Raw genomic sequence first — 13,474 nt, 5'->3', positions numbered from 1 at the left:
GTCAGAGAAGCACACATAATAAAATGTAATCAAAGTATATGAATGTAATCAAATGCACATGAAAGTAACCATTAAAACTGAACAGATCTGTAAAAACCTTCAAAATATTTGTCTCTGAAGAAACTGAATATAAAATTAAGGATATTACACAGGATTTCCAAAATGCTTCTTATTCACCTGGCTTTGTTAAAAAAAACCACACACTCTTCTGTTGACTTGCAAATTTCTCCATATCAACAGGATTAAATTTAAAGTTATGGATGAAGAATGGGAACCCTAACCTTGTATTTTAAACTTTAAATAGCTCAGAACAATTACTTTGCGTTTAGTTGAAATGCTCTGCAAATAAAAAAAAAAAAATATCCTCATACACTTAGAAAATTGTTAGTACATTATTGAACCCTTGCAGGGTTCTAGGTTCCATTTAGATGTCTGTTATCAGTGAAGTTTCAACAGCATCAGAGTACTGAAAGAAGTAACACCTTAAGTTTCACGAAGTCAGTCATTAATTAACTTTCCACTGCAAAGTAGAAAAGACTGATGGTGACGTTTGAGGAATGCCAAAGAAATGAACCTAGACTGCATAACTGCATCACTGCCCTCTCCATTCCTCGTCTGGCTATTCGGTGAGAAATGTTTCCTCTTGAACTGCCCAGCTTAAAGAGATGTTCTAGATCAGCTAATACCATGTCACAGAAAAATGTGATTAACTTATGAATAACATGAGAGGGGAAAAAAGCTGAAGGAAAAAGAAAGTGGTAAGAAGATAGTTTAGAGAACTTAGTACCTTTCCTAACTTTTTACACAGTTCTGCACAAAGCCGGAATTCCTTTGATTGAAACAGACACTTCAGTGATAGTTGTGGTTCTCCACATTCCAAGTAAATTTTAGCCAATGTCATATATTCCATCTGTTTTTCCCTGTAGAGAATAAGACAATTAATCCAAATTAAGTTTAGGATCACATGATCTGTGACTGAATCCAATCAACACTGACATTGTGTGCTATTCTCCACATACAGTTAGTTATATTTTGGGCTCACACTGTTCTGTCCAGAAGTTTGTTCCAGAATTTCACTGCTCTGTCAGTTAAAATTATTTTTTTTTAAATTATTTTTTAAATTCTCAAACTAAGCACACTCGTGTGGTTTCGTGTTGCTTCTCTTAGTTCTATCTTAACTTGCTTCTTCCTTTCTGCTGTTAAGTACTAATGGCATTAAAGAAATCAAATTTGTTCTCAGCCTTTCCTCTGTATAACCAAACAAGCTCAACCTTTCTGGTACCACATCTCTTTTCTTCCCAGACCTAGTATGAATTCATAACTCTTGAGCTTGGAAGATCAGGATCATACAGAGCATTTCAGATTATAGAGCACACAGGAAATGCCTTGTACACCAGCATTAATACCTCTACAAAGAATGCCACTTTCACAGCTTCATTACTGAATGTGTTCTGTCAAGTTATATCCTAATACATTCAGTTTCACCTCAATTTTTATTCAGTTGACAAGTACCCCAGGTTACAGCCAACTGAAAGATTGGAAAAGGCTGAAGATTCTTTTTTTCTCAGTCCCATAAACATACTCTCTGTAATCATAGAGTGTTGTGAGTTACTTTATACTTCTATTCTGAGCCACTAACATGAAACAAGGAATTAAAAAGGTAAAAACTTGATTATCTCCAGTAATAACATTTTTCCAGACCTTCCTTTTTCTCCCTTCAGTACGAGTTTTCTCTGCTCTAGTCATTCTTTAGCCACTCTATCACTGCTAGTTTTCAGCCTCCACAGCAAGAACAGGAATTAATTCACTCAGGTCAAGAGTCCTCTCCATGAAGTTTTTTCCAGTCTTATCTGAGACAAGTTCCAGGTTTTCAGCCTCTTCAGGAAACTGCAGCCTTTCTTCCCCTGTCAAACCCTTGAGCTATTTTGTCCATCTGACAGAATAAACTAAACTTTAAAACTGCCCTTTGGTTCAGATCTAGTTTTGCTTCTTTTTTCTAGATAGATTCCAACACTGATTTTACCTCAAAGCTCACTTCTTGTCAGGATGTTTTATTCCCCAATGTACAACACCATTCCTTCTTCCATGTTAAGTGAATATGCAGTGGGATTAACTGGAGTTGAACCCTGCTGATGGTACATGCTCTTCTATCTGTATCTAAAAATATAAAGCCTCTTGAGGTAATACAAATCCTGATACTTTTCTCTCACATAACCAGGAAGCTCTTTGAAAGGGCCAAGTTTGGTTTGGACAGCCTACAGCATACAACTACATTCACTATTCCCCTAAGGGAGCAGTGCCCCAGATCTTGCTGAAGCTGTGCTGGGCTTTTAATTTCCTACATCTCTTTTCCCACCCACTGACAAAGATGTGAAGACTCCTTCTTCTCAAAGAATCACAGAATGGTAGAGACCTCTGAAGATCATCTAGTCCAAGTCCCCTGCTAGAGCATGATCACCTAAAGTAGGTCACACAAGAACATGTCTGTACTGGTTTTGAATTTTTCCAGAGAAGCGGACTCCACAACCTCTCTGGGCAGCCCATTCCTGTGTTCTATTACCTTCACAGTAAAGAAGTATTTCCTTATGTTTAGGCCGAACCTCCTGTGTGGACCATTTGTGACTATTGCCCCTTCCCCTGTCACTGGACACCAATGAGAAGAGTTTGGTGCCATCCTCCTGACATATGGTAGATGCTCCAGTCCCCCAATCATCTTAGTGGCTCGGGGCCAGACTCTCTCCAGTAGTTCATTGTCCTTCATGAACTGGGGAGCCCAGAACTGGATGCAGTATTCTAGATGTGGTCTCATTGGGACAGAGTATGGGAGGAGAATAACCTCCCTCAACCTACTTGGCCCCACTCTTCTCAATGCCCTCAAGGATGGCATTGGCCTTCTTGGCCATGCGAGCACACAGCTGGCTTATGGTCAGGCCACCTGGACCTTATGCTATCCACCAGGACACTCCCAGGTCCCTTTCCTCAGAGTAGGAGGAAATTCCTCCTACCTCCAGTAGGTCAGCCCCCAGCCTCTGGTGTTACACGGGGAATTTCTTCCCTTGATGCAGTACTCCAATGTCTCCAAGTCCAGTCCTACAGCTCTGGTGGAAATCTCCTTCTGCACACACCCCTGAGGTCTGGCACCACAGAATGACACTCACTTATCTGCATTTACATTTACCTGGGGCTGCTTTTCTTTGAGTGAACTTTGACAACAGCATCATGTGCCAGGGCCAGTTTTGACTTCTCAGCTGCTCCTCCCTTTTGGTAACATTTGGCTGCCACCTGTAGCGAAATCATAGAGTGTTCACACACGTGCATTCAGCCCATGGTTTAACAAATAAAAGCAATACTTCATTTTACAGCCACTGTAATGGAAAACAAAGACTGGTAGGGGGCCTGGGAGAAGGAAAAGGTAAAAAATTGCAGTATGTATTTAGGACAAAAAAAAGAAAGTCAGTCCACATGTGACTACCACGAATAGAATTTTAATGACAATGTTTTACATGGAACTAGTGAAAGCAAAATACCTGGCAGGATGATGGAATAGTACATGCAACTTGCATGATGGCCCAAACCATTAATTGTTAGGTCACCAGGCATCTACCACATCAATATTAATAATAGAAGTTAGAAAAATCAGTGTGTGTATAGTTAAATTGAAAATCATGGAACATCTGTTCATGCTTTTACCGTACCAGGCCCCTTCTGTGACAAGCTAAAGAGAAACAGCAGGAACTTCCACGGTACGATGAAGGTTTTTTTATCATCACCTCACCCCTTCTGCAGTTCTATTATTTTTTTATTCTATCCATTAATTTGGCATTTGCTTCTGTTTGGAAATTGCATACTGCAAGCCATTCTTAGAGCTGTCAAATTCACCAGGTAATTTCTTCATAATGTAGCATTGATAAGAAAAGATCAGGGTTATAAAGAAAACAGACTAGCAGATAATATAGCTAATATATTTCAGATTTGAAAATGAGATTTTTTTTCCAGCTGTATGGTTTTTATCTAAACATCTTTTTGTCCTATTAGGAAATTGATTTATTTTTTTTCAAGGGGAGATAAAGATTGTCTGCACAGCGGCAGCTGATTGATTTGATTTTTCCTTTCTTATAAATATCTGTTCTCCATACAAATATTGTACATTGCTATGAGCAAAAAAATGGAAGCTTTCCTTCTGCCATGATCAAAATAGATATTGCAACTGTATTTCATACAATCATAGAATATTTCAGGTTGGAAGGGACTCATAAGGATCACTGAGTCCAACTCCCTGCTTCTCAAAGGACTACCTAAAACTAAACCATGTGACTAAGTGTTGGCCAGATGCTCCCTGAACTGGCATGTTTAATGCCATGACCACATCCCTGGGGAGCCTGTTCCAGTGACCAACCAACCTCCTAGTGAAGAACCTTTTTCTAATGTCCAATCTGAACCTCCCCTGATGCAGCTTCATTCTATTTCTTCATGTCCTCTCCATCAGAGAGATCAGCACCTCCCACTGCCCCCCTTAAGTAAGTTGTAGACTGTGATGTGGTCACTCCTCAGCCTTTTCCAATCCAAACAAGGCAAGTGACCTCAACTACTCCTCTTAAGTCTTGCCCTCAAGACCATTCACCACGTTGGTTCCCCTCCACTGGACCCACTCTGATAGTTTGCTGTTCTTACCCTGAAGTACCCAAAGCTGCACACAATGCTCAAGATGGGCCACACCAGTGCAAGTGTGGAGTGGGACAGTCACCTCCCTAGACTAATGAGCTATGTTGTCCTTTATGCACCCCAGGACATGGGTGACCCTTTTTACTGCAGGGCACACTGTTGACTCATATTTAACTTGCCATCAACCCAAACCCCAGATCTCCTTCCACAATTTTCCAGTCTCTTGTCCCCCAGTTTGCATGCATAACCACGATTACCCTGTCCTAGCTGCAGAACCTGGCACTTGCCCTTGTTAACTTTCATATGGTTGGTGACTGCCCAGCTCTCTAGTCTATCCAGATCTTTTTTCTGTAAGGCCTCTCTACCCTTGAGGTAATCCACAGCTCCTTCTATTTAGTATTGTCAACAAGCTTGCTTGATGTACATATAATTTCTGTGTGTCTGGACCATTTATAAAAACATTAAGAGCACTGGCCCTAAAACTGAGCTCTGTAGGACCCTACTGGTGAGAGTCTGACATCCTGATAGAACATCATTTACTACAAGCCTTTGAGCCTGACCTGTCAGCCACCTGTTCACCCAATGGACTCTCAGTGGACTTGTCTAGCTGTGTGATGGACATTTTGCCCAGAAGGACAATACATGAGGAGAGAGCATTAAAAGCTTTGCTAAAACCAGAAACACCACACCTACTGTCTTTCTTTGGTCAACTATATGAGTGATCTCGTCATAAAAGGAAATCAAGTTGGTTAATTAGGACTTTCCTCTCATGAAGCAAATGTGACCAATGACTGCACTGGCATGTGATTCTATCACATGACCAATGACTCTTCCACTGTCTCTGGAAAAATGGCTGCTTCAGAGATTCCCCAGTTCTCAATGTAATGAAAAGAAATTTACTCTTTGCATTTCATCCACGGTTTTGTGGGTTTTTTCCCTGCATCCTGCCTGTGCCAGCTCATGCAGTCTCTCAAGTGTTTTTGTATAACTCCCAGAATAACCTTCTCCATATTTTCACCAGGTACTGAAGCAACACTGACAGGTGTGTAATTACCAGGGTCTTCCTTCTTAAACTTTGTGAGAACTGGGACAATTGCCAGCATCCAGTTGATTGGGACTTCTCTAAACTCTCAAGACAGTTGAGAAAATATAAAGAGGTCCTGCAATACAACTGGCCAGCTCTTTCAGTACCCTGTAATGAATCCCACAGAGCCCCATAGACTTAAGACACATCCAGCCAGAGCAGCAAGCCTCAAACAAGTTCAGGGTCATCTGGGAGTTTATCACACCACCCCAGTCAGAGTCCTCCATCACAGGGCTCCAATGCACATCAAGAATGTTAAAGAAGAAGGCAAAGAAGGCATTAAATGTCTCTGCTTTGCCTACATCCCTATTTGTGAGCTGACTAACCTCATCAAGTAATGGACCTATGCTGCCTCTGAGGCTCCTTTCCTTGTTAATCTATTAAAAAAAAATAAATCCCTTTTTTGTTATCCTTCACAGCACTGGCCAGCTTGAACTCCAATCAAGCTTTGGCCTCATGTACTTCTTCCCTACAGTGGTGAACAGTGTCTCCATTGTCCTCCTGTGTTGCCTGTCCTTGCTTCCAAAGAACTTACACTTCCCTTTTCTGTTTAAGTTCTAGAGGAATCCTGCTCAGCCAACTAGGACCTTCTACCCCACTTGCTTGACTGCCAACGCTTTGGAATTTTCTGCTCCTGTGTTCTTAAGGGATCCATCTTAAAAAGTGACTAGCATTCATGAGTTCAAACATCTTCAAAAGAAGACTCCCAGGAGACCTTACTAACCAGCTCCTTCGGCAGCCCAAAGTCTACTCTCCTCATACCTGGGGTCAAAGTTTTGCTGGCATTTTTCTTCCTGTCACCAATGATTTGAAACTCAGCTACTTCATGGTCATTGTGACCAACACAGCCACCAATCACCTTGCACCCACAAGTCCCTTTCAGCTTACAAACAACACTAGGAGGGCACCCTTCCTAGTTGGCTTCCTTAGTAGCTGCATCAAGAAGTTAACTTCAACATGCTCTAGAAATGTCTTGGACCTGTTTGTATGCAATCCATGGTATTCCTAGTTGATGTCTGAGAAGTTAAAATCAGTCATAAGCAGAAGGGCTGTTGATTGAAAGATATCCCTCAGCTCCTTATAGAATAATTCATTGGTGGTGTCCTGGCGGGGTTTTGCTTCTATTTCATTAACTGTCATTCCATATCTGGATTGTATTAACTTTAGGAAATGAAATGAATGCAAAATCTCTGTGCTCTTTAAATACTAAGGGATGAAACTATCATTTTGCTACTCTTTCTGTGGTTTTCTTACTGCTCCCCTGGTTCCTACATACTGTTCTTCAATGAGTGTTTTTGCATCCATCCCTGATTAGTGTCCAGAAAAACCATAAGTGTTCTGAGATCATCACTCAAATCAATACACTTCCAAGAAATGTTTTTATTTTCCTCTAGCAATGTGTAATGACACTGTCAAGCATGTGGTTTAGATCCACAGATTCCAGTCAAGTCCATCTGTTGCTCATTATTGTTTCCTGTCACCTTTCATCTGTGTGCATGAAAATGTTTTTGCCTCATTGGAGTGCAAAATTCTGAGTAGAGAATTTAAAATTACAGGCAGACTGCTTGCATCTTGCACGTCATGTACAAATAGTCTGTAGACACTTACACAACTACAAACCACAAAATAAGATAAACTTCCAGTTGCTCTGTAGAGGTGTAAAGATAATTTTTGAGATGCAAATTATAAAAAAAAAAAAAAAAAAGTGTTTCAGAATAGATAAGAATCCTTATTTCAGATAAACATACGCTCCTACCTCCCAGAATTGATGTTTAGCATAGTAGTCTCCCTGTGCAATCCATTCTTCTGGAGTTGAAGTTTTAGCAAACATGCTGTCATCTAAGTCTAGAAAGTCAGGTATAATCATTTGTGTGAGAATAGAAGAACCACAGAAACCACTGATGTACCAAAAGCATTAACACCTTATAATGATGATATGATTTGTGCTTGTATCAGTAATGGTAACTATGAGTTAAATATATTTTATCCTTCTCCATCAGCACTGAAAATCAACAAGTTTGGTTTGATTTTGAGAGACCTTTAGAGATCATGCTTGGTTTTTGGACAAAGCTGAGTAAACCTACTGTCTTCACAGAAACCAAATTCTTTCATTTTATAAACCTCCTTTAGCTGGGATGTTTTTCTGTGAACAGCATTCATTACTGCGGAGGAAAAATTACATAAATATATAAATAGAAGTATCTATATATAATTGTATAAAGAATTAGCAATGACCTTATATATTAACATATACAATTGATCTTTAGAGCCCAAAGAAATAAGAGCCACTGAAATCGGTGGCAATTTGCAAGGGCAGTTATCAAAGCTTACTGTTAAAGGGACCAAGGAATGTAACCTTTATTATACAGCCTAAAAGCAAGAAAGCATGACTACACTGCCCTAACAGTCTTCTAAAAAAGTTTTAAGGTTACTTTACCTTTCTTGTCATCTGCTTTGACAACTTGAACAAATCCTCTTTTGACGAAATATGTAAAAGCTGGAGCCCGTTTCTCACTGTCTTCATCGAAGATCCAAAGATTGACTCTGGCTCTTGTAATGGCAGTATACAATTGCTTTAGTTCTCCATTCAGCATCTGAAGCACAAGCAAAAAAACAAACCAAACCAAACCAAACAAAAAAAAAAAAAAAAAAAAAAAAAAAAAAGAAAAAAAAAAAAAGAAAAAAACCAATGCAGCAAAATAAAGTAAAATAAATGTCAGATGAACTAAACTGTTAGAAACAAACAAACTTTGCAGTTATAAGAAAACAGCAAATATATATAGAATTAAAAACAAAAAAGCATTTTTAAGCAAGTTGAAATATTAAATGAGATTTTTCATTTGCATAAACCATTGTGCAGCTATTTTGATTGCAACTACTGCTACAGTGAATCTAGAAGCTGAAGGCGTGACAGTACATTTCCCCACTAAAATTTGCACATATAATTAGTCCTTTTTTTTTTTACCATATAACCTTTGAAATATCTGACTCACTAGTTTCTAAGAAGTTTCCTTAATCTGAAGGTAAATATACCAATCCAAACCAGACTAAAGTAGTAATAATATACTGGCAACTTGATTTGCAATTTGCCTTAACCACAGCTGTTCTGTGAATACATCTAAAAGTCTATTACATACAATTTTTGTTCTTGTATCAAATTACTCCAGCAAAAAAGCTCTTCTTTTTCAAAATCCAATTATATTTCACAAATGTGAACAACTACCAAAAGGATAAAGCAATCTCAATCATGGAACTCCAAGATCAAAGTATTTCATGAAGAAATTTCCCTGCTTCTAAGATTTAAGAATTAAGTTTATCCTTCCTGTTCGCAGTGTTACAAAAACTTACCTTGTACATTTCTACATTCAAAGGAGTTCTTTCCTGTGTACCAGTAGCGTCCTCTAAAGGCATTTCAATTAGCAATTTGTTTTCTACTTGCACATCTGAATCAGGGGTGTAAGAAGAAATGATCTTCCATTCTTTGCCAGCCTAGAGCATCAGGAGAATGCAACAGATAAGGTCATACATTGTGATCAACCACCACATCCCCACAGCTGAAGAAGGCTCAGAGAAGATGGGTGGAAAAAAAAGACTCATGGAAGAATGACAAGAATAATCACCAATTTTCATCAAGAAAGCTGAACTTCATCTCGATACAAGTAGTACTGGGGAGTAACCTTTGTCTGAGATACACAGATGTACCAGGCAGTTGAATTAACAACTGGCCCTGAAATAGCCAGTAGAGAGAGAGTAATGTCTTCCTGAGCTGGCCAGACCAACAAGGGGGAGGTGAAAACATAGTTTGATCCAGAGAGTTTAGAAACTCAGCAACAAACAAAGCAAACCTGAAACAATGCAACTGGCTTGAGCTAGCTTCAAGCTACTTCTTACTTCCTGGGGACTGGGAATGCCCAGCATCATAATGGTGAAACATACAGGGACCACTAATAGGAATCATGTTTGTACTGTGATTCTCCTGTGTATTATCATTGCTATAGAATGCTTGTCCTTGTGATTTGAGCATACTGCTTTATCACTCTTCTAAATCCAAATCACATGCAATGCCCGATCTATCAAATAAGTAAATTTTACATTAAACATGAAAACCTCCATGGATGGACTACACATTTTCAGCTGAACTTGAAGACACACTCCTAAAATAGATGTCCCACCTATGCAGAAAAGGAGGAAACTGGGTTACCCTCACTATGGACAAGGCTCAAGATTTAATCTTAGGGCCAGGGATTCTCCCACAAACCCCAACACAGCAACAGGCAGATTCACTGTGAATCCCCTCAGTAGGGAGCTACCTGGCAGCTCAGGGCAGGGTGAAAGGTAAAGGGTGGTGGGATAAACGCATGAGTTGCAACCTACAGTGTTAAAATCTGCTATCTAAGACATGTTGGATAGGTCCTGGCCTGTAAGTCAGGATGTGCAGCTGCCAAGTCTCCTTGACACTAGAAGACTGACAAGCTCAGGGAGTTGTAGACCAGCTGGCCTGCAACTCACCAACCTTCTCATTTCTGTAGTACCAAGGATATTTATAGCAAAGAGGATCCAAACAGAGGCAACTGGTTGATGTCCTTTGACCAGCACACCTATGAGTCAGTTCTCTGAATAGAGACCAGACAGATCACTCTTGCAGGAAAAGGCAGCGAATTGATGCGAGGGACATTTAGGACCTCACTTTGGCACGTGAATCATCACCAGTGCTCATAGAAAACAACATGTGGTGAAGTCCACGGGCAAAACCAAGGGGTAGAAGCCATGGAGGTGGACCTATCAGTATCCTACACAGGGATATATTCTCACCCTCATGGTGCCAGGTCACTCATCCAATTAATGTATTAAGCTCACTGTGCAACACTGGTAATCACTAATGCTGGTCTGAGCCAGGAGGTAGAATGGCACCAACCTTGGAAAAGGGCTCAGAGATAAGCAAAAATAACACTCATGAAGCCTGGTCAGATAATATTGGACTCTGAAAATGGGATAGGTGACATATACCTACAAATGTATACAGACACACTTTAATACATCGTAAGTGTGGCAGCAGACTGGTGTTGCACACTCTCATGCCATGTAATGAATGCCAGGCCCTGATCATACCTCTCTGCAGGTTCCTGATCCCACACAAAACAATTCTCTAGGCCTGACATACATCAGTCTATGTTAAAATGCTTTACACAGCTTAGCTTTGTTAAACTTATTCTGCTAAATTCTGACAAATAATTTGTTGGGTTTTTTTGAGTACAACTTGCACTACTAGACACAAATCACCTTTGAGAAGTCTACCATGACAGCCAGTGCTGCCCCATTCCCAAATCTCAGTAAGCCAGATACAAGGCGATTTACATAAAAGCTCCTTCCTTCTGCCCTCATCACATAATGCCCACTAGCCTTCATGAAAAGTTACCAATAAGCTCCCCTTGGTTTTCCTTTCTACATTTGTGGTTTTCATTTGCTGAAAACCACATCTGAAGACAATTTTGAAGGCTAGAAGCAGAGAGCATCTGCAACAGAGATGTTCACACTGAATCTTTAATTGCAGAGGAGCTTACTCGTGGGCATTCTTGAGTTTCTGCAGGCATGTTCAGTAAGGATGCTGCCTACTGCCTTACTGAGGGGGTGGGGTGGCTCCCTGATGCTCCAACAATAAGGCTGCTGCAGTTGACAGCTCTTTGCAAGAAGCCTCAAGGAGGATGGACTGCCAGGTCTGGAGCTACAGGAAACCCTGGAAACCCCGGTTTGAGCTCCCCAGAGAACCATAAAGGGGAAAAAAGGGAGTACATAAGAAATTACAAAACACTGCACCTCCTAGGTCTTCTTTATCTAATGCCATTCTGGGGGCAATGGTCTACACCGGAGACTGAAATTTTCCCAGCTTCCCTAACAACTCCTGAACTAGATCTGAATGGGTTTTCTGAAGTTAAACTGTAGATGGCTACAGAGCATGCTAATCCCTCCTGCCCTCAAACACAAAAAAAAACACTATTTGATTTTAAATATATTTGCCTACTAAGCTTTAAATTAAAAACAACAAAGAAACAAAACAAACAAAAAAAAAAGCCGAAACAACAGAACATCATTCTATTTCATTTTGGCTGACGAATGTTTTCAATTCTGTGAGCTCGCACCCCCAAAAAACTGCATTGTGAACAGAGTGGTGATGCAAAGCAGGATGTTTAAGGTGTTTTTTGGGACTTGTAATCTGAGGAGATAAGGTAAAGAGGCAGTGGAGTGTTCCTCCACCAACTGCTCTGACCTGAACAGACAGCAGCCAGGACAAAAATACTGTAAGCTAACAGAGTTGTCCTGGTATGCAACAGAAATATGTTTGTGTGCACTGTTGTATGAACCCCATGACTGTCCCTTCAAGTACAACAGCCAATTTGTAGGAAAATGCAGCACTAAAGGAAGACAGGCTCAATTCATAAACCTATTAGCTCTGTTTTCTACTGTGATGAAACCACCTGTCATCAGAGGAAACAGAATCCCTCCCCAGATGGAGACTTATTACACTACATGTAAGATCAAGACTGAAGAAAAAATGCATAAAATGGCTAAGAATTAAATACCTCTGAATCTGTAAAAAAGTTGTAAAGGAGTACATCATCAAATTCCAAGCCTTTTGCTTCATAAATTGTCAGCACAAGTGCTAAACTGAGTTCCTCGGGTATCTTCTCCTTTGCAGTTTCATTTGCCACTAATACCACCTGTCATCAAACAGAGTATTCATAAGAACAACAAAATATAAAGTGTAACAACAGAGAAAAGCATACAAACATGTCACAGTAATGCCAGAGCCTTCTCAAAACCAGCTAACATTTAACACAGACATTCCAGTGTGCTGCAATAAAGGTCACAAAGCTGCCACTAGAAGACTGATAAATACGTGGCACGTGCAGACAGTTGCAGATCTAGTGTAAGAAAAGTTGGAGTAAGAAAGGACCCAGACAGGCAACATCTGATGCAAGAAATGATAGAAGTGGTTTCTACATTTAAAAAGCATAATTCATCAGTGAGATACATCATCTTAAAAAAATAAAGTTGTAGGCAGTCCATATAAAATGATTAAGTAGCAACAGCTGGAAGAATCTGCAAAAAGCCGTATACCTAAGAAAAGCAAACCTGATGTGCTCCAAATTCAATTGGTTGTGTTTTCCTTCTGTTGCCCCTGAGCAGAATTGCAAGGTCACTAACACTGCAGGACTCCAGGACTGTAGGTTTTGGTCCATCAAAGAGACCACGGTCCTTAGGAAGACGATCAAAAGATTCTGGGAAATAATGCTGAAGCAAATCAACCACTCCAGATGCTAAACAGAGAATACCTGCAATAAGCAGAATACAGATTTTAAACTTCACTCTGACTGCCTCATGCTCTCCCACAAATACACTTGCACAGGATTTTTTTAGAGTTTTGAAATCAGGAAATATGACAAAAAAAAAATCAGAGAAGAGAGCAGCTGCAAGGTCCACTTTATGTTTCTGCTGTTTTGAGTGGGCCTGTAAAGGTCAGCAAGCATGCTATGAGGGCTTAGCAGAGTCCTCACAAAGGTCCTAAATGAGAAGCAGAATATAAAAAGCAGAAGTAGCACAGCAATCTTAAAAAGTCTAGCAATTTGGGGCTGGAACAACAGAAATGAGTATGATTATTTGTTAAGTCTTCCTTCAAACAAATGCAGTCAAAACATGCAGTAGTCACAAATGTTCAAAAAAAAGGCTATT

The 13,474-nt window shown here is 40.0% G+C and overlaps 1 protein-coding gene across 1 annotated transcript in view; it reads right to left on the bottom strand.

Moving 5' to 3' along the window:
- TRANK1 (tetratricopeptide repeat and ankyrin repeat containing 1) overlaps nucleotides 1–13,474 on the bottom strand; it is a 54,812-nt gene that overhangs the window by 8,289 nt on the left and 33,049 nt on the right. Inside the window, exons 14-20 of the mRNA XM_030445422.1 lie at nucleotides 12,878–13,077; nucleotides 12,325–12,462; nucleotides 9,095–9,235; nucleotides 8,184–8,340; nucleotides 7,503–7,591; nucleotides 3,179–3,282; nucleotides 788–920 (exon numbers count right to left, since the gene is read on the bottom strand). Of these exons, the coding sequence (XP_030301282.1) occupies nucleotides 788–920; nucleotides 3,179–3,282; nucleotides 7,503–7,591; nucleotides 8,184–8,340; nucleotides 9,095–9,235; nucleotides 12,325–12,462; nucleotides 12,878–13,077 (962 nt within the window). The remainder of the gene's footprint in view (nucleotides 1–787; nucleotides 921–3,178; nucleotides 3,283–7,502; nucleotides 7,592–8,183; nucleotides 8,341–9,094; nucleotides 9,236–12,324; nucleotides 12,463–12,877; nucleotides 13,078–13,474) is intronic.

Source organism: Calypte anna, chromosome 2 (assembly GCF_003957555.1).
Source record: "Calypte anna isolate BGI_N300 chromosome 2, bCalAnn1_v1.p, whole genome shotgun sequence".
In the NCBI taxonomy this organism is placed as follows: Eukaryota; Metazoa; Chordata; class Aves; order Apodiformes; family Trochilidae; genus Calypte; species Calypte anna.
The sequence above is the reverse complement of the archived record's forward strand: the minus strand, read 5'-3'. Positions and strand labels throughout refer to the sequence as shown.